Below are 27,989 nucleotides of genomic sequence, written 5' to 3' on the forward strand. Positions count from 1 at the left end.
GACCACACACCGAGACTGTTCCAGGGTGACTGTAAACTAAACTATTTTATTTTATCAGGTACAACGCCCGCTGAGCCAATGGCAGAGCCAGGATTTTCAGGTACGGGGGGGCAACCCCTCCAGCAATGAAAAATGATAGAGGAGTTGTTAGTAAATAAGGACTTGTCCCTTGCTTTTTATTCGACGCATGTGCGGCGATGACGCAGCCATCGATCGAGGGTCGAATTCGAACACCGTCGTGTGATCGGCATCGCGCTCGCTGTACTGTATACGCAACTGCGCACAATTTTGAGTCACTTATAACCGCTTTGCCGTTACTTATTGCCAATTATGGACTCAGACTATTGTCCTATCATCTCATAGAGTCCCTGGCACGTAATAATATGCTACACAGTGGCAGTGCGGGTCGCAAATGCCGATTTATTACTAATAAACCCCAATGATCTGATCGAAATTAGGGATTTAGATTGGATAATTGGGGCGGGTACGTGCCACCCGCCAGTGCGCTGAACTGTACGTCTCTTTTTTCAGATTCGTGATCTGGCTACCACAAGTGATAGCTCAACGAAGAGGCTTGTCGCGTGGATATTAACAGCAGCCAAATACTCCGAACGTGAGATGTTGATTTTAAATGTGGAGGGGAAAAACCGCAGGACCCGGAGAAAAATCCACACGACCACACAAGCTCTAAATATACAGCAGGTGTCAGGGTCGGGATCGAACCCACGACCTTCTGCATACCAGGCGAGGTAGTTAACATCTTCTAGCCACCGTGCCCTCGAACAGCTCCCCCCAAAAGCCCGTTGGAACCACGGTGAATCATTTATTCCATCGCGCATCCACACGTAATATATTGTGGCGATATTCTCATCTGGTGGTGCGTTTCAATGCGCGTGAAATATCACACTCGCCTCCCCAGTATCCCCGAGATACAGCTGAACGTGACGGGAATGCGCTGCCATGGGGTGCGTACCCAGTGACACTTTCCACTATTTTTGTTTTAGAGTTTCCCCCCCCCACCCCCGTCATCTCACGGCGTCCGCGTCCTTCCCACTCGAATTTTACCGGCAAGGTAGCACCCCCACGTGACCCACTGGCCCTGGGAACACTTTGGTTTGGGCTGTCACTCTCTCCTCTCCTGTCCCCCCGTTTCCCTGCCCCCCCAATCCCACCACACCCACCCACCCTTACCTAATGCGGTTCTTTTCATTGTGTAGCGACATCACTGGATGTCACCATGTTGTAAGTGCAGTGCCGGCCCTACAGGACACGGTGTGTGTGCCGACCAAAGGGGAAGGTCGTGTGAGGCCATGGCACTCTGGTTGACCCGGGAGGACACGTGACCGGTTAAGATGACAGAGTGGCCCCCAAGAGGGGGCTAGGGGGGTTCACGTGATTGGGACCCAGGTCCTTCCCGATGGTTCTAGAAGGTGGGCGTGGCTAAGGGCGGAGGCGGCCACGCCGCAGAGAATATAAGCCGGGTCCCGAGAGGGACCAGGTTTGTTCATCCCGGGAAAGAAACCCTTCGTCTACGATCTCTGTTCTACGAGTCTTCCAGCACGTGGACCCGGGCAGATGCTGTTGGTCCCGGGTCCGTAGTAACAGTTACGTGGTAACTGGTGTAGTAACTAGTGTAGTAACTAGTGTAGTAACTAGTGCAGTTAGCCGGGTGTTATTCTGTTAAGGGGAAGTTACCCCGTGTGCTGGAACTAAATAAATGCGCTGCCTCAAAAGTCTACGTCTGCGACTCAGTTGAAGCCACTACAATTGTATAAAGTGTCTTGCGATGCAGTTGCATTTAAACGCACTGTGTACAGCTATGTGCATGTATTGCTGTGCGCGTTGCGTGTGCGCGCACGTGAGTGCGTGTGTGTTCGTGCGCGCACCAGGATAACGGTGTCGCGCGTCGTGTTCTCGGGCACGGTGATGTCGTAGCGGTCGCTGTGCCATCGAGGCGGCTGGTTGCGCAGGTTGGTGATGCTCACCGACAGCTCCACCGAGCTGCTGCGGTTGCCTCCGTCCGTCGCCACCACGAGGCGGCGGATGAGCGGGTTCTACGCGTGGGTGGGAGGGGAGGCGGGGAGACGCACACGTGACCGGCCCCGTCAGCGGAGACGAGAACGTCAGAAGAAGAAGCTCCGACTGCGGCTCGTTCTTGTCGTACGGCTGACGATTTAAATGCGGAGCAACAACGACAACTTCACATTCGGGTGGTCAAGTCAGATAACCGAGTCAGGAGCAGCGGAGTATATCGCTGTGATGTCTGCTTCGCATCTGTGGGTCGGGGTTTGCGTCGTTATACGCTCTGTACGGTCTGTCCTGGATGACCACAATCGCACACTGCTGGAAAGTTTTTAATTTTCTATTTGTGCATCAGGTATCCGCATCTACTGCCATGGCTCGTGAGGTGGTGGCCTCCAAAGCCACCATCAGATGGCAGCAGCGACGTGTTCAGGATCGAGAGGCGCCAATGTCGAGGCCGTAATCACAACATTTATTTATACTGGAGGAATCCGATGAGCTGTAAAGCTCTCTTTCACAGATGTTCAGGTCTGCTGCTGGCCACGAGAGGGCTTCCTTCAGAAGACAAGAGTTCGTATCGCTTTGCTATTCCTCCTCCTCCATCGGAGTGCAGAGCACAGTGGTTTCGTTAATCTCCATATATATAAAAGGCAACGTTGTGAATGTGTTCATAATCAACGATTTTTGGGTTTAGATCGCGTTATTTATAAATGTGTCGTAACCCTCCACCACCCGACACGGCCAATCAGTAAAAAAGTGTCACGTTGACAAAAGACAAATAGTTCACTGCTTTAGCCCACCGGTGTGTTGAAGCGTGAAACCACAACATTTACAATTTGAGTACGACGTTTCGCTGGTAATTGCACCCAGCATCATCGGGCAATTCGCCAGAATGGTGAGGCTCTGCTGTGTCTCCCGTTCTTATATAGAGCAGCAGCAGGGTGACGTCATCATTAACTCATTAACTCATCAGGTGCAAAGATTTGAGGGGGGGGGTTATTGTAATTATATACTTGATTAGTAATAAGGCTATTGTTACGATGCGAGTTGTAGATTAGTAATCATTTGGAATGTGTTCTATTGTGATTATGCTACATTAATAATCAGTTAGTGCTTGTTTCCCTTATAAGGAATTGTAATGCATCTTATTTAATAATATGCTTCCAGGCCGCACTAAGCCTGTAGCTGTCTGAGCAATTAAAGTTATTTCTGTTTCTCTCAATCTCAATGGATTCTCTAATTAGTCTTTGCCAGTAGTAACTAGTTTTACACAACACTTCAACGTTGTCAAAATCAATTGAGTGTCCCTGTTGGCAAGCATGTTCTGCCACTGCCGACAGTTGTGTTTGCGATAGTTTAAATGTTGTGGTTTCACGCTTCAACACACCGGTGGGCTAAAGCAGTGAACTATTTGTCTTTTGTCAACGTGACACTTTTTTACTGATTGGCCGTGTCGGGTGGTGGAGGGTTACGACACATTTATAAATAACGCGATCTAAACCCAAAAATCGTTGATTATGAACAATATTGGTCGCAAAGCCTACGTGTTAAATTGTGAATGTGTGTCTGTTCAAAATGTTTAGCGTACTTCCCGACTTGCAACAAACTACACATTTCCAATGTGGGTACTTTCCAGACTGTGCACCATGCAAAAATTATTAAAATACATTTTTGGGGGGAGGGGTGGGGAGCTCAACAATGCATTTATTTTTTGCACGGCAAGTGGGCTGTGACGTTAAATCTGTCACGTGACCCGCGCATGTGGCAGCTTAACGCATTGTAGTGTAGTGGGTAGCGCGCTGCACTACGAACCCGGCGACCCGAGTTCGATTCCCGCTCACGGCCACCACCAGTGACGATTATTTGAACTGGTCCTGGACCTCCCCTAGGTCGACTCAGCCTCAAACGAGTAACTGTTGTGGTGTGAACATCGCCACTGGGGAAACAAAGGCGGCCGGGTGTGGTGAATCCAAGTCCCGGGCGAAGCCGGGTAGTACAGCGAGTGGTCTATAGTTGTATGGCCACAGCCACGCTTCCACTGTGGCTCTTGTGTCTTTCATTTTTCATTCATGAAGGAGATGTGCGTATCGACCTGTTGATTTTGCATGTGTAGGTATGTTGAACTTCTTTCGACACCGTACGTAGCCAACCGTGCTAATCGGAGGTGCGGGGGAAAGACAACAAACTAAACACAAAAAGCAGTTCTAAATGCATTTTCAATCTAGATGATTTAAAAGTGCAGAGCTCCAGTGGCTTCCTAATATCGGAAGGAAGAGCGTTCCAGACGGCCGCTGAAGCGCATCTGAGAATGCGCGATGCGGTGACCACCGTCTTTGTTGAATGGCGAGTAAAAAGCCGCTACTGCTGCTGCTGCTGTAAGGATGACCACCGGAGTTGGCGTGATGATGGTTTCTGCTCCTTGACGAGAAAATGGTAAACGGCAGCAGCGCGATCCCAGAAGGGGGATTGGGACTTGGGTATTCGGTGGCGACGTGACACTGCTGAGGATTTTAGTTGATGGGTAGGTGGTTGTCCTAGATTTGAAGCTTTCGTGACTGCAAGGGTTCATATTCTTATGTTTTTTCGGTAAAGTCACATAGGTAAAAAAATTAAATTAATAAAAGTGAAATAAAAATAAAATAAAAATCACGACGTTTCGGAGGCAACACAAGCTTCCGTCTTCAGGTGGAACCGTCACAGCACAATTGCTGTTTCAAGTAAGAGCAATCGTGCTGTGACGGTTCCACCTGAAGACGGAAGCTTGTGTTGCCTCCGAAACGTCGTGATTTTTATTTTATTTTTTATTTTACTTTTATTAATTTTAATTTTTTATCTACGTGACTTTACCGAAAAAACCTAAGAATAGGTGGTTGTCGTTGGCAAGAAAACGTGGAAACTGCCTTGCGGTTTGCACGATGTGTCTGTGGATATTTGGTGGATGAATGATTGCCAGAACAGAGTGCCAGGGGGTTGGTGTGCCGCTGCTACCACCACCAGCACACACGCACCACATATCACGTGGATACTTACTAACAAATGCGTGCAGTCACATGGTTACACACGTGTACACATATCCATGCCCACGAACACACACACATGCATACGTGAACAGACACGCACACATATTTACCGTATGCAAATAAACACAAACACACCAATATGCACACACTCACATACACACATAAATACTTGAAATCACACACTTGAAGGAAACAAGACAACGATCCTACATAAACTGTTGGGGCATGTGTTGTTAGTGAGCACCTATGAAAGGCCAACACCATACGTCGCTGCATCATAACCGGTCGAATCGACATATAGTGGGAGCCCAGGACCGGTTCGGATAATCAACACCGATGTAGGGCTAAGGACTGCAAGTGAACTCGGGCTGCATGTGTTTGTAGCGCAAGTAGCGCTAACCACCGCAACACCGCCCCCAGCCCAGCTCTCGTGCAAAGATCCCCCCCCCTGCCCGCGTAGCCTTAAACGACTTGGTGCAAACTTAATTTGGAGCTTTCGTGACTGCAGGAATTACTCTTCGGTTCTTTCGGTAAAGTCACGTATAAAGATAAAACAATAAATTTATAAATCAAACGACTTGGTGCAAGTGCTGTTTGCGAGCAGCACCCTCGAAGGCCGGCACGGCACACGTGGCAGAGCGACGCCAACCCCCCCCCCCCCCGCGGCAGGGCATCCCACCGCTCTCCGTTGCAGCGCACCAGCGAGATGGGCTGGTGCACGTAGACCCAGCCGGTGGCGGGGTTGACGCGCATGTACTCGGGCTGGTCGCCCGACAGCGAGTAGGTGACGGCGGCGTTCGCGCCCTGGTCCTCGTCGTGCGCAGCCACGCGCAGGAAGCTCGTGCCCACCGGGGTGTCCTCTCGCAGGATGTCTGCGGTCGTGGGGGGGGCACAGAAGGGAGGGGGGTGGGTGGGTGGCAGAGTGGCGACACCCGGATAAACGACACACATTTCAAACCTTGAAAACAGCCTGCCTCAGCAGCTTTCACACTCTTTTTTCCTCCTGATGACGCTTACATCGACATGCTAATTTCTCACTTTAACATCACTAGCCCTGCCCACTTCGTTTATGACCCTTGGGCTACACCCATTTCAAACATTTAAAACAGCCTGCCTCAGCAGCTTTCCCCACTCTTTTTTCTCCTGATGACGATTGCTTGTGTTGCGATCGCAACGTCGTAGTTTTTTGTTAAAAAATGTTGTTCTACGTGACTTTACCTAAAGACCCAAAGAATATCAACTAAAACTGTCGAGCCATCTACAGTTTCGTTTGTTGTTGTTTGTTGTTGTTTGTTGTTGTTATAGCTGTTTGTTCTCGTCGTACGCTCGTATCGCGCCGCCTCGAAGCGCGGGGTGTTGTCGTTGTCGTCGGCGACGGTGACCACGAGTCGGCACACCCCCACCAGCGGCTCCGAGCCCTGGTCCGTGGCCGTCACCGTGACCGCGTGCTCGCGCTGAGCCTCCCGGTCGAGCGGCCGCGTTGTGGTGATCAGCCCTGAGCGGTGGGGTGGGGGGGTGCGGGAGACGGGAGAGGAGAGAATGGTGAGGGAGTGGAGGGGGTGGGAGATGAGAGAATGGTGAGGGAGTAGAGGGGGTGGGAGATGAGAGAATGGTGAGGGAGTGGAGGGGATGGGAGATGAGAGAATGGTGAGGGAGTAGAGGGGGTGGGAGATGAGAGAATGGTGAGGGAGTGGAGGGGATGGGAGGGGAGAGAATGGTGAGGGAGTGGAGGGGGTGGGAGATGAGAGAATGGTGAGGGAGTAGAGGGAAGAGGAGAGAATGGTGAGGGAGTAGAGGGGAGGGAAGAGGAGAGAATGGTGAGGGAGTGGAGGGGATGGGAGGGGAGAGAATGGTGAGGGAGTGGAGGAGAGGGGAGAGAATGGTGAGGGAGTGGAGGGGATGGGAGAGAATGGTGAGGGAGTGGAGGGAATGGGAGAGAATGGTGAGGGAGTGGAGGGGATGGGAGAGGAGAGAATGGTGAGGGAGTGGAGGGGATGGGAGAGGAGAGAATGGTGAGGGAGTGGAGGGGATGGGAGAGGAGAGAATGGTGAGGAAGTGCAGGGGATGGGAGAGGAGAGAATGGTGAGGAAGTGGAGGGGATGGGAGATGAGAAAATGGTGAGAGAGTGGAGGGGATGGAAGGGGCGAGAATGGTGAGGGAGTAGAGGGGATGGGAGATGAGATAATGGTGAGGGAGTGGAGGGGGTGGGAGAGGAAAGAGAAAAAAGAAAATAAAAAAAATAAAAAAAATGGGAGAGGAGTGAAGCGAGGTGGGGGGATGAGCAAGAATGGGAGAGGATGGGAGAGGGAGAGATTGTAGATTCGAAGATAAGAGGGGAGGGGAGATGAGACGGCGATAGAGAGGCGGTTGTGAGCGGAGGGAGAGGAAGGGGGATGGGATCGAGGGAGGCTGCAGGAGGAGGGGAGATGCTCCCCCCTGACCTCGCGCTGCAAGCGACCACACCCGGCAGGGCAGCTCTGCGGGATGGGTTGGATCCCAGGTGCGGGCGAGGCCTCACCGCTCTCGGGGTGGATGTGCAGAGCCGGCGAGGCATCCGCCCGCTGGATGAGCCCGTAGCGGACTCTCCCATTGTCGCCCTCATCAGCGTCGTGAGCCTCAACCTGCACGACCGCCTGGCCCGCCGGGAGGTTCTCGGCAACCACGGCGAGCTCGCTGTAGCGGGCACACTGCACACAAAGGCAAAGATCCCCCGTGTAGCCTCAACAGACTGTTGGGGCAAGTGCTGTTGGCGAGCACCTATTTAGACTGGAACGGCACATGAGGGGGTGGGTGGCCAGGGGGTGGGGAGGGGGTGGGAGGGGGGTGGAAGGGGGGGTGGGGAGGGGGGTGGAAGTGGGGGTGGGGAGGGGGGTGGGAGGGGGGGTGGAAGGGGGGGTGGGAGGGGGGGTGGAGAGAGGGGGTGGGGAGAGGGGGTGGGGAGAGGGGGTGGGAGGGGGGGTCGGGGGGTGCGCCACCTCGGCGAAGTGGGGCTTGTTGTTGTTGACGTCGCGGACGGTGACGATGACCGTGGCGTCTCCGCGCAGGGGCCCCGCGCCACCCGACGCGTTGTCGTCCGTCGCCGTGACCCCCAGCGTGTACGAGGGGCCAAGCAGGCGCGGCGGCGGTGAGGATCGCAAGCGGATGATGCCTGCGACAGCAGGAGCAGCAGCATCACCATTATAGGCAGCAGCATTACAAATATCACCATCAGCAACAGCTGCTGTATCATCAGCGTGAGCGAGTGCGTGAGCGAACGAGTGAGCGAATTAACGAACGAATTCATACGTTGCTGCGCGAATGTATGAGTGAGTGCGCTGAGTTAATGAGTGATCGAGTGAATGAACGAGTTCGTGAGTAAAACAGTTATCGAGTGACTGAGCGAGCGAGCGAGCGAGTGAGCGAGCGTGCCTTCGTGTGGGTCGATGAGAAAGTTGCCGTCCTCGTTGCCGCTGGCGATTGCGTAGGAGACGGCGTCCCCGTCGGGGTCGATCGCGAGCACCGAGCCCACGAGCGCGTGCGGACCCGCCTCCTCCGAGATGAGCGCCTGGTACCTGACGCAGCGACACGCGTGGGGCCCTTCGCTCAGCGACACGCATCGAGCCCAAGCAGCGCTGTCAAGAGGGCAATCTTGACAGCACTGCTACCGGTCATTGGCAAGTCCATTCAGCTCCCCATCCCGTTGAGCTCCCTCTATCCGGCCAAACAGAAGCTTGCGCACGCACGCACACGGACGCACGCACGCACGAATTGACATGAACACATCGAGACAACGATCTCTCGTAAGCCTTAGACTGTTGGGACAAGTGCTGTTAGCGAGCACCTATGAAGGGCGGCACGGCACACGAGGGGGGGGGGGGTGAAGGGGGAGCTAGCACCACACCAGGTACTCATTTGAGGCTGAGTCCATCTAGGGAAGGCCCAGGACTGGTTCAGATAATCGTCACTGGTGTTGGCCGTGAGCGGGAATCGCCGGGTTCGTAGCGCAGAGCGCTAACCATTGCACTACCGATCTGTACAAACACACACGCACACACTCCCAGCGCAATGCTGCGACTCATCACATCTCATGGAGGAACGCTCCGCTGAACAGAATAGTTCCGCGGATCGGTTCGCAAGTGCGAATTTACACACGCGCACGCACACGCGCGCACACACATACGCGCGCACACACACACAAACACGCGCACACATACGCGCGCACGGACACGCACGAACACGCACAGACACACGCCCGCATACACATGCACGCACGGACACGCAGGCGCGCACACACACCCCCACACGTGCGTACACACACACGCACGCACACACGCACGCGCACACACACACACGCACGTGCACACACACACGCACGGACACGCGCGCACAGACACGCACGCACACACACACACACACGCACGCACACACACACGCGCGCACCCACACATGCGCACGCACACACACACACACGCACACACACGCACACACACGCACGTGCTCCGGGAGAAGCGCGGCGCCTCGTCGTTGACGTTGGCGACGCGCACGCGCACGGCGGCGGTGCCCGTGCGGGGTGGGTGGCCCCGGTCCACGGCCGCCACGGCGAACTCGTAGGCGCCGCGGGACCGCTCGTGGTCCAGGGCCCGCGCCACCGACACGGAGCCGTCGGCAGACACCGTGAAGTCGCCCCCGCCGCCTCCCGCCACGAAGTAGGAGAGCAGCGCGTTGAGGCCGGAGTCGCAGTCTCGCGCCGACACTGCCGGCGACCGGGAGAGGGGGAGGGATGGAGCGGGCGACAAGGAGGGGGGGGGGAATGGGAGAGGGGAAGGGAGTGGGTGACACAGACGCATGGAGAGGGGGGGGGTAGAGAGGGGAAGGGAGTGGGTGACACAGACGCATGGAGAGAGCAGATGCAGCACTTGTCGTAAAAAAAAAGATGAATAATATTACAAATATTACATAGACAACATAGGGGGAACATAGACATGGAGTAGGGAGAGAAGGGGTAGAGAGAGAGGGGGGTAGAGAGAGATGGGGTAGAGAGACAAGGGGGTAGAGAGAGAAGGGATAGAGAGAGAGGGGGAAGGGGTAAGGAAAGCAGAGCATTTAAAAGGGGGGGGGGGGGGGCACATTAAGCAAAGCATTTAAAAAAACGAGATGATGAACGAAGCAAATTGCCGACTACACCGAGCATCTTCTTGTTTCCACTGATCGTAAAAAAAAGAGAGAGAATGAGAGGGGGAGGGGGTGACACAGACACATGGAGAGAGAGAGAATGAGAGGGGGAGGGAGTGGGGGGTGACACAGACACATGGAGAGAGAGAGAGGGTGACAGTGGAGTCGACTCACGTCAAGTGTGGGAGTCAGAGCCGGAGTGAACTCATTTGTCGTGGTGCTGTGATCGGTCTAAAAATAACCCTGCCGAGCCGACTCACGCCACATGGAATGTTTTATTTCACATAGATTTGTGTTTCGTGCAATATTTTCGATTCCTCGTGTGACAACGCATTTTTTAAAATCTGATTTAAATTTGGTTCAATGCTGTAATTAATTCCACTCGTTTTGATTTTATCATTTTGGTGATTCTTAAAAATTTTACTCGTCGTATGTCTCTTGGGTTCTCACGACCTCGTTAAGAAAAATAAACTGGAAACGTAGTCTCCAATCCACCAGAGCATAAAAACAGAATTAGAATCAGAACTTGTATTCATACTGGAGCAATCCGATGAGCTATGAAGCTCTTTTTCACAGATGTTGAGTAGGGGCGGGTCAGAACCACACCATCTTACCTGCCCTTTCGTTTTTTTATTACACGCTTTTATTTAACTCACTCTGTTGTTGTTGTATCCCCAAATCTTGTAACTCAATTTTAACCCACTTCCAATGTGGTATCGACTGCAAACTTGGTATACTTATGTCATACTGATGACAATAGTATATTCTATCATTGCAAATTAAAAGTAAATGTTTTTAAACATATTTTTTTCTCTTGATTTAAAGCTTTCGTGACTGCAGGGATTCATATTCTTGGTTCTTTCGGTAAAGTCACGTAGAAGGGAAATAATAAAATAATATTAACACCTGATGATGATTGCTTGTGTTGCAGTCGAAACGTCGTGAGAATTTTTATTGTTTTATATTAATATTATTGTATTATTTCCCTTCTACGTGACTTTACTGAAAGAACCAAGAATATAATTTTTTAGATGTTATGTTTCGGCTTGGGTCTAATTGTCCACAGTAAACTGACGTTGGCTGTAAATCACCACGGTCCCTTACGTTATGGCAAGCTTCGGGGCCACTCCCTAGAGTCGTGGAGTTCTGCCATTACGAGTAGGGTACATTTAATTAAAGCATGTTTTTAAACAAGTATTTTTTTAATATTACGTATTATTAAATTCACGAAGTTGCTAAAGCTCTATGATCAATCTAATGTAGAACCCAGGATCTCCGCTGTTCTGGCATGGCCATTATGACAAAGAACCCCCGTATAGCCTTCACAGACTGTTAGGGCAAGTGCATCGCACGGCACACGAAGGGGGTGGGTGGCCAGCAGCACGCCCGACCGCCTTTGTCTCGCTAGCGGCGATGTTTACACACCGCGCCAGGTACTCATTTGAGGGACACACGCAAACATCGCCAGGGCTTGAACCGCAGGATCTCAGAGTTTCCAGAACCATCGACTCCGACACGGCCAATTATGAAGCTCAGACAGGCAGGGCGCTCACCCTGCAAGACGAACGTCCCGATTTCCGCGTCTTCGGCCAGGCCGTCGTAGCTGTAGGTCGAGTGCAGGAATTCCGGGACGCAGTCGTTGTCATCCAGGATGATCACCGTCACCTGAGCACAGAAAATCACCACCACCCCCTCTTATCGATTCACCAGCGATTCGTCAGCTGACGACGACGACGATGATGACGATTGCACTGCTGTGGTCGCCGCTCTTGTGATGGTGATGTTTTCCGCATGTCCGATTAGCACGGTTGCCTACGTACGGTGCGAAAGAAGTTCAACAAACGTCCATCCACGTATGTTTCTTTTTGTCTGCGGTCGTGTGGCAGTTCGCGCGCTGCGCCACCATTTGGAGAGTTCAATTCCCGCTCATGGCCACCAGTGACAATTATGTGAACTAGTCCTGGGCCTCCCCTAGGTCTACTCCGCCTCAAATGAGTATCTGGTGCGGTGTATAAACATCGCCACTGGGGAGGCAAAGGCGGCCTGGCGTGGTGCTGGCCACCCACCCCCTCGTGTGCCGTGCCGTCCTTCATAGGTGCTCGCTAACAGCACTTGCCCCAACAGTCCGCTCTGGCTATACAGGGAATCGCTGTGTTTTTCTGCCGATGGTTCTGCTGTTTGTGCTGCTGCTGATATTAATAATTGTGAAATAAATTGTTTAGTGATGCCGTGTTGTCGGTGGTGCACAAGCCCAATGATCAAACAAAAAACTCAATACATTCTATAAAGCAGGGTTATTACCCGAAGCGTAAAATATTTAGACTACACTCACACTCTGCAGAACAAAGGGGGATAACACACAGACTCCACACATTCACTCACACACACTCACACTGATACACTCACACAATGCAGAACACAGAGAAGAGAACACATAGACTCCACACATTCACTCACACACACTCACACTGATACACTCACACAATGCAGAACACAGATTCCACACATTCACTCACACTCACTCACATTGATACACTCACACTCTGCAGAACACACAGACTCCACACATTCTCACACTCACACTGCTACACTCACACTCTGTAGAACACAGAGCACATACAGACTCCACATTCACTCACGCACACTCACACTGATACACTCACACTCTGCAGAACACAGGGGGAAAACACACAGACTCCACACATTCACTCACACACACTCACACTGCTACTCACACACTCTGCAGAACACACAGAACACACAGGCTCCACACATTCACTCACACACACTCACACTGCTACACTCACACTCTGCAGAACACAGGGGGTTCCACACACTCGCTCACACTCTGCGCCAGAACCGGCCGGAGAACGAACAAAACTCGACGCACAAAGGCTCCCGAGTCGCGAATCGAACCCAGGTGGCCCGTTGTTGCGAGGTGCTCAATGCGACACCGCCCGCACCCCTGGGCCTGACCTGCGCCTCGCTGCTCAGCCCCCCCGAGGGCGCTTCCTCAGTGGCGCGGATGACCCCGAGGTAGCGCCGCTGCTCGCTCTCGTAGTCGACGGCGCGCGTCAGCGACAGCTCCCCCGTGCGCGGCGCCACGGCCAGCAGCCCCGCCGGGTTTCCCAGCAGCGAGAAGGACACGCGGCCCCCCTGGAACGAGCGGGCCGTCACCACCAGCACCCTGCACACGCACGCGGGCACGCACGCACACGGACAGACGCGGGCACGCACGCGCGACGCATTACAACTCGAATTCTGATGCGAACGATGATGATCCCGATGCTGCTGCTGATTATGATTATAATGAAGATCACAATCACGTCGATGACAATTGTACTCGTGATGATGCTGCCAATGACGACGACGATGATGACGATGTCGCAATGATGACTACGATGACAAGATTGCTTAAGCGAGGACGACAATGACGACGATGATGATGATGACCGTGACAAGGACGAGGATGATGACGACGACGGCGACTCACGTGCGGTTGGGCTCCGTGCCCTCGGGGATGGCCACCTCGTAGGCCTGGCGGCCGAACTGCGGGGCGCGCGGCGCCGAGCTCACCGACAGGGAGGCGTAGGCGCCCTGCGCTCCCAGCGCGTCGCTCGCCAGCACCGTGAGCACGAAGGGCCGCTCGCGGGCCAGCGGCGCGCTGCCCACGGTGCGCACGGCGCCCGACTCCGCGTCCACCTCGAAGCGGCCCTCCCCGCCTGCGCACACCGCGGGGTCGCACGAACAATCAGCCCTGGCCGCGCATGGCGCCTGTGCAACGCGGTGCTGCCAGTGGATATGGAACGTTTGCCTAACGTTGGTCTAACGTTGGCCCAACGTTGGCCCAACGTTCACACAACGTTCACTCAACGTTGGTCTAACGTTGGTCTAACGTTGGTCCAACGTTCACCCAACGTTCACTCAACGTTGGCCCAACGTTCACCTAACATTCACTCAACGTTGGTCTAACGTTGTTCCAACGTTCACCTAACATTCACTCAACGTTGGTCTAACGTTGTTCCAACGTTCACCCAACGTTCACTCAACGTTGTCCCAACGTCGGCCCAACGTTCACCCAACGTTCACTCAACGTTGGCCCAACGTCGGCCCAACGTCGGCGCGTTCAACAGGGCTCTTGGCGTGCCGGCACTACCTCCGATGAGCTGGTATCGGACCTCCCCGTTGGGCCCCGAGTCGGCGTCCCGTGCCGCCAGGCGGTACACGACGGTGCCCGGGGCCGCGTCCGGCGCCACGACGCCCAGGAAGGGGAAGGGCTCCATGAGCCACTCGGGGACGTTGTCATTGACGTCCGTCACCGCCACCGCGAGCTCCACGTCGAACCAGTCCGCGCCTGTGCACCCACACACGTGACACACACACCACGAGCACAGAATCAACATCAGAAGATGGACCTACTGGCGGTAAGGGGCCGTCCATAAATGACGTCGCGCACCTAGGGGGGGTGGGGGGGGTCAGACATTTGTGACGATGTGTGACGAGGCGGGGGGTAGGGGTTTGATAAATGTGACGTCACATCAAAATGCGCAACTTTAAATAAATATAGACAACACGTCCTACTTAATTAAATCGACTTTTTTATAAATGTTTTCTCCTACAACACTAGAGTGCAGCGGCACATTAAATACGCACTAAAATGACAATAGTTTAAAGCGATTTGAAGCAAGTTTTATATTTTTTTTGGGGGGGGGGCAGATATTGGTGACGTCATATTTCAGGGGGGGTCTGACTTTTTGTGACGCCATGTGACTAGGGTGGGGGGGGGGGGGTCAAAAATCGTCCAGAATCGAGTGATGTCATTTATGGACGACCCCTAAGACCTGTGCAGCATAACACACCCGGCTCCTCATGAAACAGTCTTGACAATGTCGCTGTCGCCCTCGACTGAGCTGCAGACTCTCCATCAGAAGTCGCCTTCGATGCAGCACCTGCCTTCACACTCGAGCGAGCCGTAATCTATCGATGCCGCCGTCCGCCAAGAAATAATTCTGGAAATGAATCGAGGAACCCTCCGACCAAGCCTCGGGCACGAGGAGTCAAATCTCGCTGCCTGTGGGACCACGGAGCCAGCCAAATCGTCACCAGGCTGGGTGCTGCGATACGGCAGCCAGACTGTGACGCGTCTTGGTGTTCAGCCGTTTCTTAAGATTCGTCTTCCGACTGCTTGGACATCACGAGAAGTGACGATGCGCTCCCCACCACCCCGCAAGAGTTTCGGAGCGTGGTTGCGAATTGCGAGAACATGAAATAAAATAAATGTAGTTTGCAAAATGTTGCTGCTTTAAAACCGCGGACCGGTGCACCGCCAACACGTTCATATGTACTTATCGTGGAGGAATCCGATGAGCTCTAAAGCTCTGTTACACAGATGTCCAGTAGGGGCGGATAAGAAAATCACAACAACAAACAGTGAAACAACACGATAGTAGTAGTGCACACCACAAGAAAGGTAAACAAATCACCCAGACACAAACACATACAAACTAAACCATCCCCATCCTACCAGGCAAAGTCCACCGAGGTATTAACTTACATTTCAGAAGCGACCTGGCCACAAATGATATCTCAACAAAGTGTCTTATCGTGTGGAAATTTTTATCAGCACCGCTCCCCACAAAGAACACACACACCTATATAAACACACACACACCTATTTCAACACACACCTATATAAACACACACACCTATATGAACATACACCTATAGTCCTATATAAACAAACACACACCTATATAAACACACACCTATATAAACACACACACCTATATAAACACAACAACAACAACCGCCATTCGCCACTAAGTGGCGGTAACGTCACCACGACGCTTGTGCCAGGCCATGTGCACCTTGAGGCCACGTGAAGTGTCGAACGCCCGCTGGCAGGAGGTCACGGGGCAGACCCAGGTGCCACGGGTCGACTGACTGAGATGACCGAGATGACTGGCTGATGCACCATCTGTGCCCCCTACTGTGCCAACTTGCTGTGCTTTAGTCACCCGACGCTCCGCTCGTTGTTGTGAGCGTCGCTCCTCCGCCCTCCGTTGTTGTTGGAGGACGACTGCCTCCAATTGCCCAGTAGCGTCCTTCACGAGCCTCCTCAACAGAGGCCGATCTTGACACCGCTGGTACCAGTCATCGGCAAGTCCACTCAGCTCAACGTCCTCCTGTACCACATCATTCTCTAACCCGTGCCGCGCCCGTTTAGCCCCCTCGATCCCGCCGAACAAAAGCTGTTTAGACATGCGATGGCTGGGCATGCGGGCTACATGACCCAGCCAACGCAGCCTTGCCTGCCGGAGGAGCTCACCGATGGGACTTTGCCCAGATCTTTCAAGGATTTGTGAGCTCCTCACACAATCCAGCCTGGTTAAACCCAGGATTGATCGTAGGCAGGCCAGCCTAAATGTTTCAAACCGGCGAAGATGCTCCATTACACACACACACTCACACACAAGACCACTCCCGGCTGTCTTTGTCTCCTCGGCGATGTTTAACACACAACACCACATTCTAATTAAAGGCTGAGTCGACCTAGGGGAAGGCTCAGGACTGGTTCAGATAATCGTCACTGATGTAGGCCGTGAGCGGCAATCGAACTCGTCGCGGAGTACACGAACCTTCGTGCCACCGCTCCCCACACATACACAGTATAAAAGCACGCACACAAATCAAAACACACCACAGCATTGGGCATTATCACTGCTGTATTGCAGAGAATTATCGCTAATGAGATATGTGTTCAGTTTATATTTTTGCATCGTAGCCAAGGGAGCCCATTAATGTTTTAGTGTGCTATATTTTGTGCTCACTCACGCACAGACACATCAAAACCGCACAGACACACAGCCTCACACATAGGCGCGCACACACTTATCAAAATCGCACACACATAAACACGCACGCGGACATGTACACGCACAATCTCGTGTACATTTCCGCGACATGCAAATACAGAGATACAAATACACAGACACACATAGACACTTTGAAGCCCGCAACGGCACACGAGGGTTGGATGGCCAACACCACGTCCGGCCGCCTTTGTCTCCCCTGTGCTGACGTTTTACACACCGCACCAGGTACTCATTTGAGGCCGAGTCGACCTAGGGGAGACCCAGCATCGGCTTTAGATAATTCGTCACTGATGTTGGCCGTGCGCTGGAATCGAACTCGGGTCGGTCTGGTTCGTTGGCGCGGCGCGCTAACCACTGCGCCACCGCTCCTGCCCAACTGCAAACGGCAACACCGCATCGGAGGCGGCTGGTGGAGCTTCGCAAATCCGGGATTACCGCGTGGTGCCACGTGGATTGTCCAGAGGGCACTGCCGGGGTAGGGGCGCTGGGATCATAATCCCGTTAATCCCATTTGCTCAGATGACCCCCTTCAATGTCTGGTCACACACGGGCTGCAATTGGCTGTCAATATTCCCCAGCGGCCAGTGCGGACGGCGAGACCCTCGCCAAAGCTAATCACAGCTGGCGACAGCTGTCTCCTGTCTCCTGCCAGCGCTCCTTCAGTGCGCCTCTCAAAGCCGTGCTACTGCACGAGCGCGTGTCACCCTCATCATCGACATCGTCGTCGTCGTCATCATTATCCGTGATCAAACCACTGCTAGATGAAGGCATTGCCAAGCTGTCGTCATCTATCGCGACCCCGCGATTCAATGATTCAATAATCTACCCCAGTGCCGCCTGCACACGATCCGATTTTATGTATGTATGTTGAAGTTCTTTCGCACCGTACGTAGCCAACCGTGCTAATCGGTGGTATGGGGGAAGTACAACAAACGAAACACAAAAAGCAGTTCGAAAGAAATTAGTTTTCAAACTAGATTATTTAAGAGTGCATAGCTCCTGTGGCTTCCGAATTACAGAAGGAAGAGTGTTCCAGACGGCCGCAGCAGTGCATCTGACAGCGCGCGATGCGGTGACCGTCTTTGTCCAATGGCTCGTCAAAGCCGCTGCGATTATAATGATATAATTAATATAATATTGCTCCATCTCAGCGGTGGGCGACTTTCTCGGCAGCATTCCCTCCCTCGGCTGCCACTCGGTCATTGCCAGCCCCCATCATCCCTTCGTCCAAGCTTGCTAACTTTTAAGACTCGATACAATCGAACCAACGTTACATCCACATTTAGCATTTTCACCACAGTAATTATTGGTGTTGCTGTGCAGGGCTATTACGAGAGCGCCGTGCATCACAGACGGGTATTGGGTGCCAGTCGGAGGGGGAGCGATGTTTACCCAATTAAGTAATTGCTCAGTCGTGTTTTCATATTTGGCGAATGTAGACCGTGACTCCGGAACGCTGGCACACTCGTTGTTGAACAACGCCACGGAACCCTGCACATCGCCAGAGAAAGAGTGCTGCACACGATAATTGTTTTTTTACCCTTTTATCTGGCAACAAAACTGACACCTTTTTTTACAAGGAGTCATGTTTGCATTGACTATCATTGTCTTTGAGTTGTGCGCCTTTTGGCGTCATCTGGTCCAACACCATGTGAGACTAGGCTCTAAGAAAAGCTGTCTCGGGTGTGGACCAATCAATTTCAAGGACAAGTGCATATCATTATCAGAGTTGTGTTTTTGTTTGCATTCCGACCGCAGGTATTGTGGTCAATGCAAACATGACTCCTTGTAAAAAAAACGTGTCAGTTTTGTTGCCAGATAAAAGGGTAAAAAAACAATGATCATATTTTGCTACTGGCAAGGAGGTTCCAATGGAGTGCTGCATGTGCTTTGATGGTTGTATAACTCCACCCGCATGATTAATAAGCAGGGTCCCCGTCACAGCATCGTGGAATTTCCACCACTGGCTCAGACGTGCGAACGGAGATCACGAGAGGACAGAATCATACGAATCGTTATTCATCCTGGAGAAATCCGATGAGTTATGAAGCTTTTGTTCACAGATGAACCTTATGGCGGGACCCCGGGATTCCATCAGCCCCCGGCTCCCGCATGAACTGCGTTGCGACGTCATTTTATGTCTGTTGAAGGCGAACGACACGGCGATCTGTCCCTCTCGACGTGCTCTGCACGATGCGCTAATCAAAGTTTCAACGTTTTGTTTGTGACTACGGAAATTTTGGCAACGACGGGTGCTCGGTGAAGAACGAGAGGACTGATTTCTGGCGGGTCGCGGCGTTGATGTGCACGGTGGGACGGAGTCGCCAAAAATGAATAAATTAATTATTAATATTTTTGGTTCTTTCGGTAAAGTCACGTAGAAGGGAAATAATAAAATAAGAAACATATGACGTTTAATGTTGTATTTCTATTATTTTATTATTCTACGTGACTTCACCGAAAGAACCAAGAATATGAATATCTGCAGTCACGAAAGCTTTAAATCGAAAAATTAAATATTAATTACGATTTTGACTTCCGTTTATTCGGGACCCCGGGGTCCCGCCATGAGGTTCAGATGTCCAGAACAATGAGGGTTGGTGAATGGCGGGGAGCATAGCCGTTGGAGCATGGTACAGTACAACGGTGGAGTGTGCCGTGCATAGCGCTGTTGCGTGCATGGCGCGGATGGTGATAGCCCATCCGAGCACTATCCAAGCCTCAAAAATCCTGCTTAGCTTCCGAGATGGCGTTATGAGATGTGTGTTGTACTGTTTGTTGTTGTAACGTTCGGAGCCGTCTCTACTGGACAACTGTAAAAACGAGCTTGAAAGCTCTTCGGATTCTTCCGGAATAAATATTCTGATTCATTCATCGGCTACACTTCATTAGCACCAGGATCCGAACAACAATGGGGTGATGGGGGAGAGGGGGTGGTAATGGTTTTCTCATGGATGAGGACACTTGATGCCCACTTCAGCAATTGTTTCTTGCTGTGGTTGTCCCACCTGATGACGGACGCTTGTGTTGCGCCCGAAACGTCGTGATTTAATGTATTTTATTTTCTACCTACGTGACTTTACTGAAAGAACCAAAGAGTATGGATCTCTGCAGTCACGAAAACTTCAAATCTAGATTGTAAAAAAATTAAACAAAAACTCTCCGGCAGTGTGCGGCGACTGCGTTCACTGCAAAGGAACAGAAACCGTGGTCAGATATAGCAATGACTCTGTGCCCGATTCACAAATATAGTCATACCCCGACTTACGTCTCTCCCGTTTACGTCGTTTCGCAAAGACCTCGTCACTTGATGAACACCGCTACCTGATTTGCGTCGCCTCAACCCACACTGAAGTCGCTGACAGCATCGTCATCCGTCATATCTCATTATCCCTCGCCTCTCAGCCTTCGCCTCCACCACCTACCCTGTACATCGCTTCGATTTACGTCGATTCGATATTCGTTGCAGATTTCAGGAACGCATCCCCGACGTAAACCGGGGTATTGCTGTACGAAGAAGGAGGCATCGTCGGAGCTTATACTCCACTACTCACTGACGCAATGATATGGCGCATTAACCACATATAAACACTAAACTCTAAACAATGTTTTTATTTTACCAGGTAAGGCCCACTGAGCTACATAGCTCTTTTTCAGAAGCAACCTAGCCAAAAAAATATATATTTTAAAAACGTTTTAAAAACACGCTGTTATGAAATGTGCTGGTAATGGAAGAACTCCACGACTCTAGGAAGTTGCCCCGAAACTTTCCATAACGTAAGGGACCGTGGGCAATTACAGCCAACGTCAGTTGACCGTGGACAATTAGACCCAAGCCGAAACATAACATATACAAAATTCTGTTTAAAAATAAATATTTTGTTATTTTTCATGATAGAATATAGTATTGTCATCAGTATGACATAAGTATACCAAGTTTGCAGCGATACCAAATTGGGAAGTGGGTTAAATTGAGTTACAAGATTTGAGGATACAACAACGACAACAGAGTGAGTTAAATAAAACATTCCTGCGGAGGGAGCTGGTAGGAACGTTGGGTTGCTCGGTCAATGACCAGGGTCAACGGCGGCGTGGTGTATTCCACAAATATGGCCGACTGTGAGGGCGGGCACAAGCCGGCGTGAGTAGGTTAAACGTTGAGTTTTATAAGGGCACCACGGGGTGACCAGCCCCTCCCCACCCAGCCCCACCCCTCCCACTACCACCCAGCCCCACCCTCCCCACCCAGCCCCTCTCCACCCTCCCCGCCCAGCCCCTCCCCACCCTCCCCTCCCCGCCCAGCCCCACCCCACACTCCCCACCCCACTCTCCCCTTCCTCCCCACCCAGCCCCTCCCTGCACGACGGATGGACACTATAATCCCCTGTGGGCTGGTGGAACCAGGAGGTTCCTACCAGTAAAGGCGTGTAATAATAACAATAATGAAGTGGCTTATCACGTGAAAATATATAGCAGCCAAATATCCTAAGAAAATTCCCGGAGAAAAATCCACGCGACCACGGGGAGAACATGCAAACTCCAAATATACAAGGTTGGGATCGAACCCACGAACTTCCTCCTCCATACCAAGCGAGCTAGATAACATCTCACCACCACGGCACCACAATGTAAGATCACAGCTGTTGCTATCCATCAACATCATTAGCCGTACAAAGGAAAGGAGTGGATTGCTAATTTAAGTTAACGATATTCACCAAGCCGCACGCACGCACGCGCGCACACATTCGCAGCAATAGAGCGATGCCCGGTAAGTGTTAGGGCAACCTTCATAATAATCATCATCATCCCCATCATATCCCCGTTGATATTTCCAGGTCAGTTTTAGTCACGCCAGGTTCATATTCTTCACGTCACATCTCATCATGTAGTTCACGTCCGAGCTTATTGCGTTGCGGCGCGACTTTTCACGTCGAATTACATCATGTTTCGGTGGCATTTATCAAGTCAAATTCAATCAAACTTCAATGGGTTCATAGAAGTGCATAAAACTATAAATATATATATATACCACTTCCTTCCGGCCACGTCGGGATATCTGAGGGTTCCGTGAGGACGCCCGTGGCTGAGTCTGTACACGGCAAACACGCGTTGAGCCAGACTAAGACACATTCAGGATTTTTAGGTTTCAGTGTTATAATCTTAACCTATTTTTATTTATTTCATTTTACCAGGTAAGGCCCAGCGAGTTATATAGCGTCTTTTTCAGAAGCGACATGGCCACAAATGATAGCCCAATGAAGTGGTATATACTGTGGACATTTAGAGGAGCAAAATACTCGAAACGCGTGATGACGATTCTAAATGTGGAGGGAAAACCCGGATGACCCGGAGAAAAATCCCCGCGACCACAGGAGGAACATGCAAAATCCAAGTATACAGGCGTCAGGGTCGAGATGAAACCCACGACCTTCTGTATACCAGGCGAGGTAGTTAACGTAACGCCACCTTGGCACCCTACGATCGCGGGGAGACATTCTCTGCCCTAGCTGACATTCCAATGTCAGTCTCGTCCATTGCCCATCGTCCCCTCTTGTAGCCACCACGTGTCCTGCCCAAGCCCACGTGCTCGTTGAGTTTGTGAACCAGGATGGGAAATCATTCCGAATAAACGCTCATTAATTGGTTGAAAACATCTTAATTTATAGAGAACTGCAGAGCTTGGGCAATTGTTGGTAGCGCCGGCTCAGCCTGGCTGCTACTTTGCGAGCTCGTCTATGGTTCCAAAGCAACTATGCGTTATATCAGACTAGACGCAATTATGATAACTGTTATATATGTAGCTAACACCCACTAATGTTTGTATTATGCTCTCAGATAACCAGATTAAAGCCTTTGTAGGATTTGTAAAGTTCACGATGAATACGCAAGGCTCAGATAGGCAAAGGCAAATTCATGATTCGGAGGGTACATTATTGTTATCCAAGACTCGCATAGATCAATGTACGTTTGGGATTCCTATGGGGGGGGGGGGGGTCTCAGTTTCGAGGTGAGTTTCACAGAGACACCTTCAGGGTTATTGTGATTCAGCGTTAATAGCCGAGGATCAGAGAGGCACATTAAGTCACGGGTGTCAATCTAGGGATTTAATACCACTCAAGGCTCATGTATACACCACACCTGGTCTAGACAGTGCATTGTTAATTTCAGAGGCGTATACACGGACTAAGAAAGATATCCCCCTATAGCCACACAGGCTGTAATGTTGGCGAGCACCTATTAAGGTCGGATAGGCACACAAGCAGGTGGCGGTGTGGCCATGAACACGCCTCGGTTGCCCCCGAGCGCCGATGTCTAAACACAACAAGACCGACACTCGTTTAAGGCTGAGTCGACCTAGAGCCGTATCAGAGATCACCCGCCGCTGATTTTAGTTCTAGAAGCTAAAGCTCTCCCGGAATGTCAAGATTTATAAGGGGTTCAATACACATCAACAATTCCATGCATTTTCTCTCGTTCATACCCATAAGACACTCATTTACAGGGTGCCAAGGGGTTGGAGATTGAAGACCACTCCCTTTCCTCGGTAGCCGTGCCAGGGGAACCATCGACAGAACTCAAATCGCGAGGTTCGTGTAACGCGCGTGCAGTGCGCTAACCACTGCGCCACCGCTCAACCCTGAATTCCACATCGTCTTGGCGGAGTTGTTGCGCCTCTCGTCTATTTACTCTGCCCCCTTCCCCTTCTTTCGTCTCGCGTGGAGGCGGGTGCAGGGAGGTGACGAGATTGTGGTTCGTTATTGCGGCAGGCGTTGCAGGCAGACGCGGTGGCTAGGAGAGATGTTAACTACCTTGCCTGGTATGCAGGAGGTCGTGGGTTCGATCCCGTAGATTTGGAGTTTGCAATGTGTCGCTCTCCCCGTGGTCCCGTGAATTTTTTTTTTCGGGTCCTCCGGTTTTTCCCTCCACATTTATAACCAACACGCGTTTTATAGCATTTGGTTGCTGTAAATTTCAGGTCACTTCTAAAAAAAGAAATAGTTATATATAGCTCAGTGTGGGTCTTACCTGGTAGAATAAAAAAAAATGTAACAATTTAGTTTAGAGAGGCAGGCCAGTCAGCCCCGGCTTTTGAGTGAGTGACTCTGCAATGAGAACCTGGAGCAGCAGCAGCGGCAGCTAACATCCCTTCTCGAGAAGAGCTCTCTAATCCCATCGTAATGAGCTCTCCGCCTAATACCCATCGCATCGGCGAGCCTTTGTGTGTCCCGTGTGCGAAGAGCTTCCAGAGAAGGGGCCTTCGATTCATTTATTGCATCGCTTTGTCTTCTTGTGTGGAGTTTTCTCCCGCTTGCCGTTATTGCATTCGGCTTGGATGAGAAGGAGAGAGAGAGGCAGGGAGAGAGAGAGGATAGAAAAAGAAGTTTTATCCGCGCTGTCACTCAGCCTGGAAGGAAATGAACACCCCCTTGACTGTGGCTGCGCGTAACGGTGGAGGGGGGATTGTGGAATCCGCGATTTGAAATCGTGTTTCATTATCCGCGAACCGATGAGTCGGCAAGCCGGCATCAATATCCGGTGGAATCTGAGTCGTGAATGCACGAAATGAGCGGCGTGGGCGAACGTACAAACGGCACGGCGGCGTAAGTCACCGCGTGGCACGTTTTCCTTAAATTTTTGCGGTTGAAAAGTTAAACAACGCTACCGTGAGTCAATAGATACATTTCGATTCGTGCGACAAACCGGTAACCGTTATAACCGTGTTTTTTTTCTTTCTGTAAGCGGTTACCGGTGACGCAATTTAACCTGTTTTAACAGCCTGAGCATGTCTGTTTGGCGTATGTATACATGTGTGGTATGTATGTATGTCTTGTATTGTAGTGGGTGGATGCATACACACATACACGTGTATGTATACATGTGTGGTATGTATGTCTTGTATTGTAGTGGGTGGATGCATATACACATACACGTGTATGTATACATGTGTGGTGTGTATGTATGTCTTGTATTGTAGTGGGTGGATGCATACACACATACACGTGCATGTATACATGTGTGGTGTGTATGGATGTCTTGTATTGTAGTGGGTGGATGCATACACATGTAGGGCTGTTACGGGAGGGCTGTAAGTGCATACGATCCAATGGGTAACAAACACAGTGGGCGGAGTTACGGGAGTACACGGGGGGTGCCCGCAACGACGTCCGCGTCAGGCAGCCTGGGGGGTTGGGATCCTGGTGAGGAGTATAAAGGGGGAGGACAGAGAGAGCTCGGGGCTCAGTCTGGGAACGAAGGAGGAAGAGTGAAGATCCTCTAGCTAGAGCCCTGGACTCCCCTCGACGCCGCCCTTGTCAGGGCTGCAGAGGATCGAGCCAGAGGCGTGGTTCCGTGAACCAGGGTTAGACCCTGGGACTCCGGAGACCGTAGCCCGACTCACCAGTGTCGGGCCAGTTAGCCTCCCCTAGCCCGTTAGAGGAGGACTTGGGGATAGGTGAGGTTAGCTAGGGGGTATCCCCAGTTAGCCGGGTGAGGGGGCCGCTACCCCCTCTAGTGTTGTCCTGTACCGACAAGCTAAAATAAATATACGTGTGCCTCAACCTGGGTGTCCAGCGTCTTCATCGGTACTTCATCTGGTGTCAGAAGTACTACGGACATGGAAACACGTCAGACAGCTCGAGCCAGAGTACCGGAGGAGGACACTGCTGAAGTCGTTGAGCCCGAGGCGGCTCACCAAGACATGGCGCAGCCGGGGGCCGACGCGTTCCTACCGGGACATCGGCATGAAGAGGGGCCGCAGCCAGACGCGCTACGGCTGGCTCACGAGAGACTGGCGGAGCTACTGTACGCCGCTGCCGCCACGCTGGAAAACATCACGCGGCTGGGGGCTGGTGGTCCACCACGGGGCGAGGGGAGTCGTCGACCTGAGCGCCTTCCCGCCATTTCTGAAGACTCCAACTTTGAATTTCCCGCCAACGTCACGGCAGCTGCGGAGGGCGTGGCCGGGCTCAACCTTGGGTCCGACACCGCTCTCGCTGGGACAGCTGCGTCATCTCCAGCGGAGGGAGCGTCATCACATCCGCGACAGGCGATTCCATCTGCCATTCGCGCCGACGCACAGCCGAGTCCCGGGGATAGCAGCCTACAGACTTCCAAGGCGAACGCTGCGCTGCAACAACGGCTGCCTCCGCTGAAAGAATTTGTTGGTGCAGAGGGCGACTGGGGCGGCTTCCAGCGACGCTTCATCGCCCACCAAGAAATGGCAAGGTGGTCCGACGATGAAGCCCTCTGCGCGCTGCCGGCGCTCCTCGACGCAGACGCGCTCGCCGCCCTCACATCGGCGCCGAAAGAGAAGCGGTCTACTCTGCCGAAGGCACTACAACTGCTGGCCGGGGTCTATGGACCTTCAGCGGAATGCAGAGAGCAGTTCTACGAGCGCAAGCGGGGTGAGAAGGAGTCGCCCCTGGCATACAGGACGAGCCTCCTAGCGCTGGCTAAGACGGCTTTTCCCCGTATGGACGACGATGGCGTGGACGCGATGGTCACGGAGAAAATACTCCTCCTGGCAGACGACCTGGACATCGCTGTCGTCGCACAGGAGGACGCCGAGATGACCTCTCTTCAGGCGGCGCGCCTCCTTCACGCCAACCTTCTGTCCCTGCGGCGGAAAGCCAGCAGGGCATCGGCAGGGCGTGCGGTGGCTGCAGCCACCCTTCCGACGGAGGAGCTCTTCGCCGTCGACCATCGACGGCAACAGGCGCAAGAAGTACGGTCGGCCCGGGACGGGTCAAGCCGTTTCAACCGCCCGTCGTCTCCACCGGGGCTCCCGCGGTGTTTCAACTGCGGCGTCCGGGGCCACGTCGCCTCGGGGTGCCGCTCTCCTCGACAGCGCGGGACGACGCCTCGACGGGACGCCGGGCCTCCTCCTCCCAAGCTCCAGCAACATGACCCGGCGAGTCGCGGCACCACACATGTTTGGCCAAAGCACCTACCCGTTGCACGCTCTCGCACCACAACAAACGGGGGGCCGATGTCGCGTTGCGAGGGGCCAACGCGGATCACTGCGGGGACTCAAATCGAGCCCAAACAGTGGTCCGTGTTGGCCCATCGCGTGGTAGCCGCGTCGTCAGGGTCGTCGGCCGTGGTCGGACACATTGACGGGGTAGAAGTACGCATCTTGGTCGATACGGGGGCATCGGCGACAATCATTTCGGAATTAATTTACAATATTCTGCCCGTACAAAGCCGGCCTTTACTGCCGGTTAACGTCCCATTCTATGCCGCTAACGGGGGCTCTCTCGGCATCATGGGACAGATTCGAGCGCAAATTTCTATTGGGGACATCAAATTGTCGGGGCCGATTTTCGTTTCCTCCTCGCTGGCGGTTCCGTGCCTGCTGGGGACGGATTTCTTAGGTAAAATGCCCATTCGTATTTTGATCGACCAAGGATGCATTGAGCTTCCATCGGGGCGGCGCATGGCGTTCCTGCCATCCCCTGCGGCGGCTCGGTCGACGTTCGCGACGGTACCGGCGTTCGTCGTTCAAACTGTTCGTGTGCCGCCGGGAGCTCAAATGCTAGTGCCTCTGAAACTTCGTAAGCCCTTCGCTAAGGGCATAGGGGATCAGGGTGTTTTGCTGGGACCGTCTAGGGCCGGGGTTAATGGGCCTCATTTGATTCCGGCCCAGACCGTCGTAAGAGGGGACGGGGACCCTTTCATCGCGGTCCTCAATGTGGGATCGCAGACGGTGGTGGTTCCTCAAGGGACGGTGCTCGCTCACGCGACGCCAGTGCCCTGCGAGGAACCTGTCGCGAACCACGTTGGCACTGCTTCCCGGATGCTCCCACATTCGGACAGCGATGAAGGGTGGATCGACGCGCTTTGTGCGGGATCGACGGACCTGACAAATTCAGAGCGCCAACAGCTTAGAACGCTACTGAGGGAATTTTCCGACGTTTTCAGT

At 52.5% G+C, this 27,989-nt stretch overlaps 1 protein-coding gene across 1 annotated transcript in view; it reads right to left on the reverse strand.

The window, feature by feature from the left end:
- LOC144732237 (neural-cadherin-like) overlaps positions 1-27,989 on the reverse strand; it is a 146,445-nt gene that overhangs the window by 37,852 nt on the left and 80,604 nt on the right. Inside the window, exons 4-14 of the mRNA XM_078613636.1 lie at positions 14,350-14,547; positions 13,687-13,915; positions 13,170-13,380; positions 11,747-11,858; positions 9,516-9,774; positions 8,451-8,593; positions 8,018-8,190; positions 7,561-7,729; positions 6,367-6,537; positions 5,742-5,914; positions 1,887-2,054 (exon numbers count right to left, since the gene is read on the reverse strand). Of these exons, the coding sequence (XP_078469762.1) occupies positions 1,887-2,054; positions 5,742-5,914; positions 6,367-6,537; positions 7,561-7,729; positions 8,018-8,190; positions 8,451-8,593; positions 9,516-9,774; positions 11,747-11,858; positions 13,170-13,380; positions 13,687-13,915; positions 14,350-14,547 (2,006 nt within the window). The remainder of the gene's footprint in view (positions 1-1,886; positions 2,055-5,741; positions 5,915-6,366; positions 6,538-7,560; positions 7,730-8,017; positions 8,191-8,450; positions 8,594-9,515; positions 9,775-11,746; positions 11,859-13,169; positions 13,381-13,686; positions 13,916-14,349; positions 14,548-27,989) is intronic.

This window comes from Lampetra planeri, chromosome 42 (genome assembly GCF_965212315.1).
Source record: "Lampetra planeri chromosome 42, kcLamPlan1.2.h2, whole genome shotgun sequence".
Classification (NCBI taxonomy): Eukaryota; Metazoa; Chordata; class Hyperoartia; order Petromyzontiformes; family Petromyzontidae; genus Lampetra; species Lampetra planeri.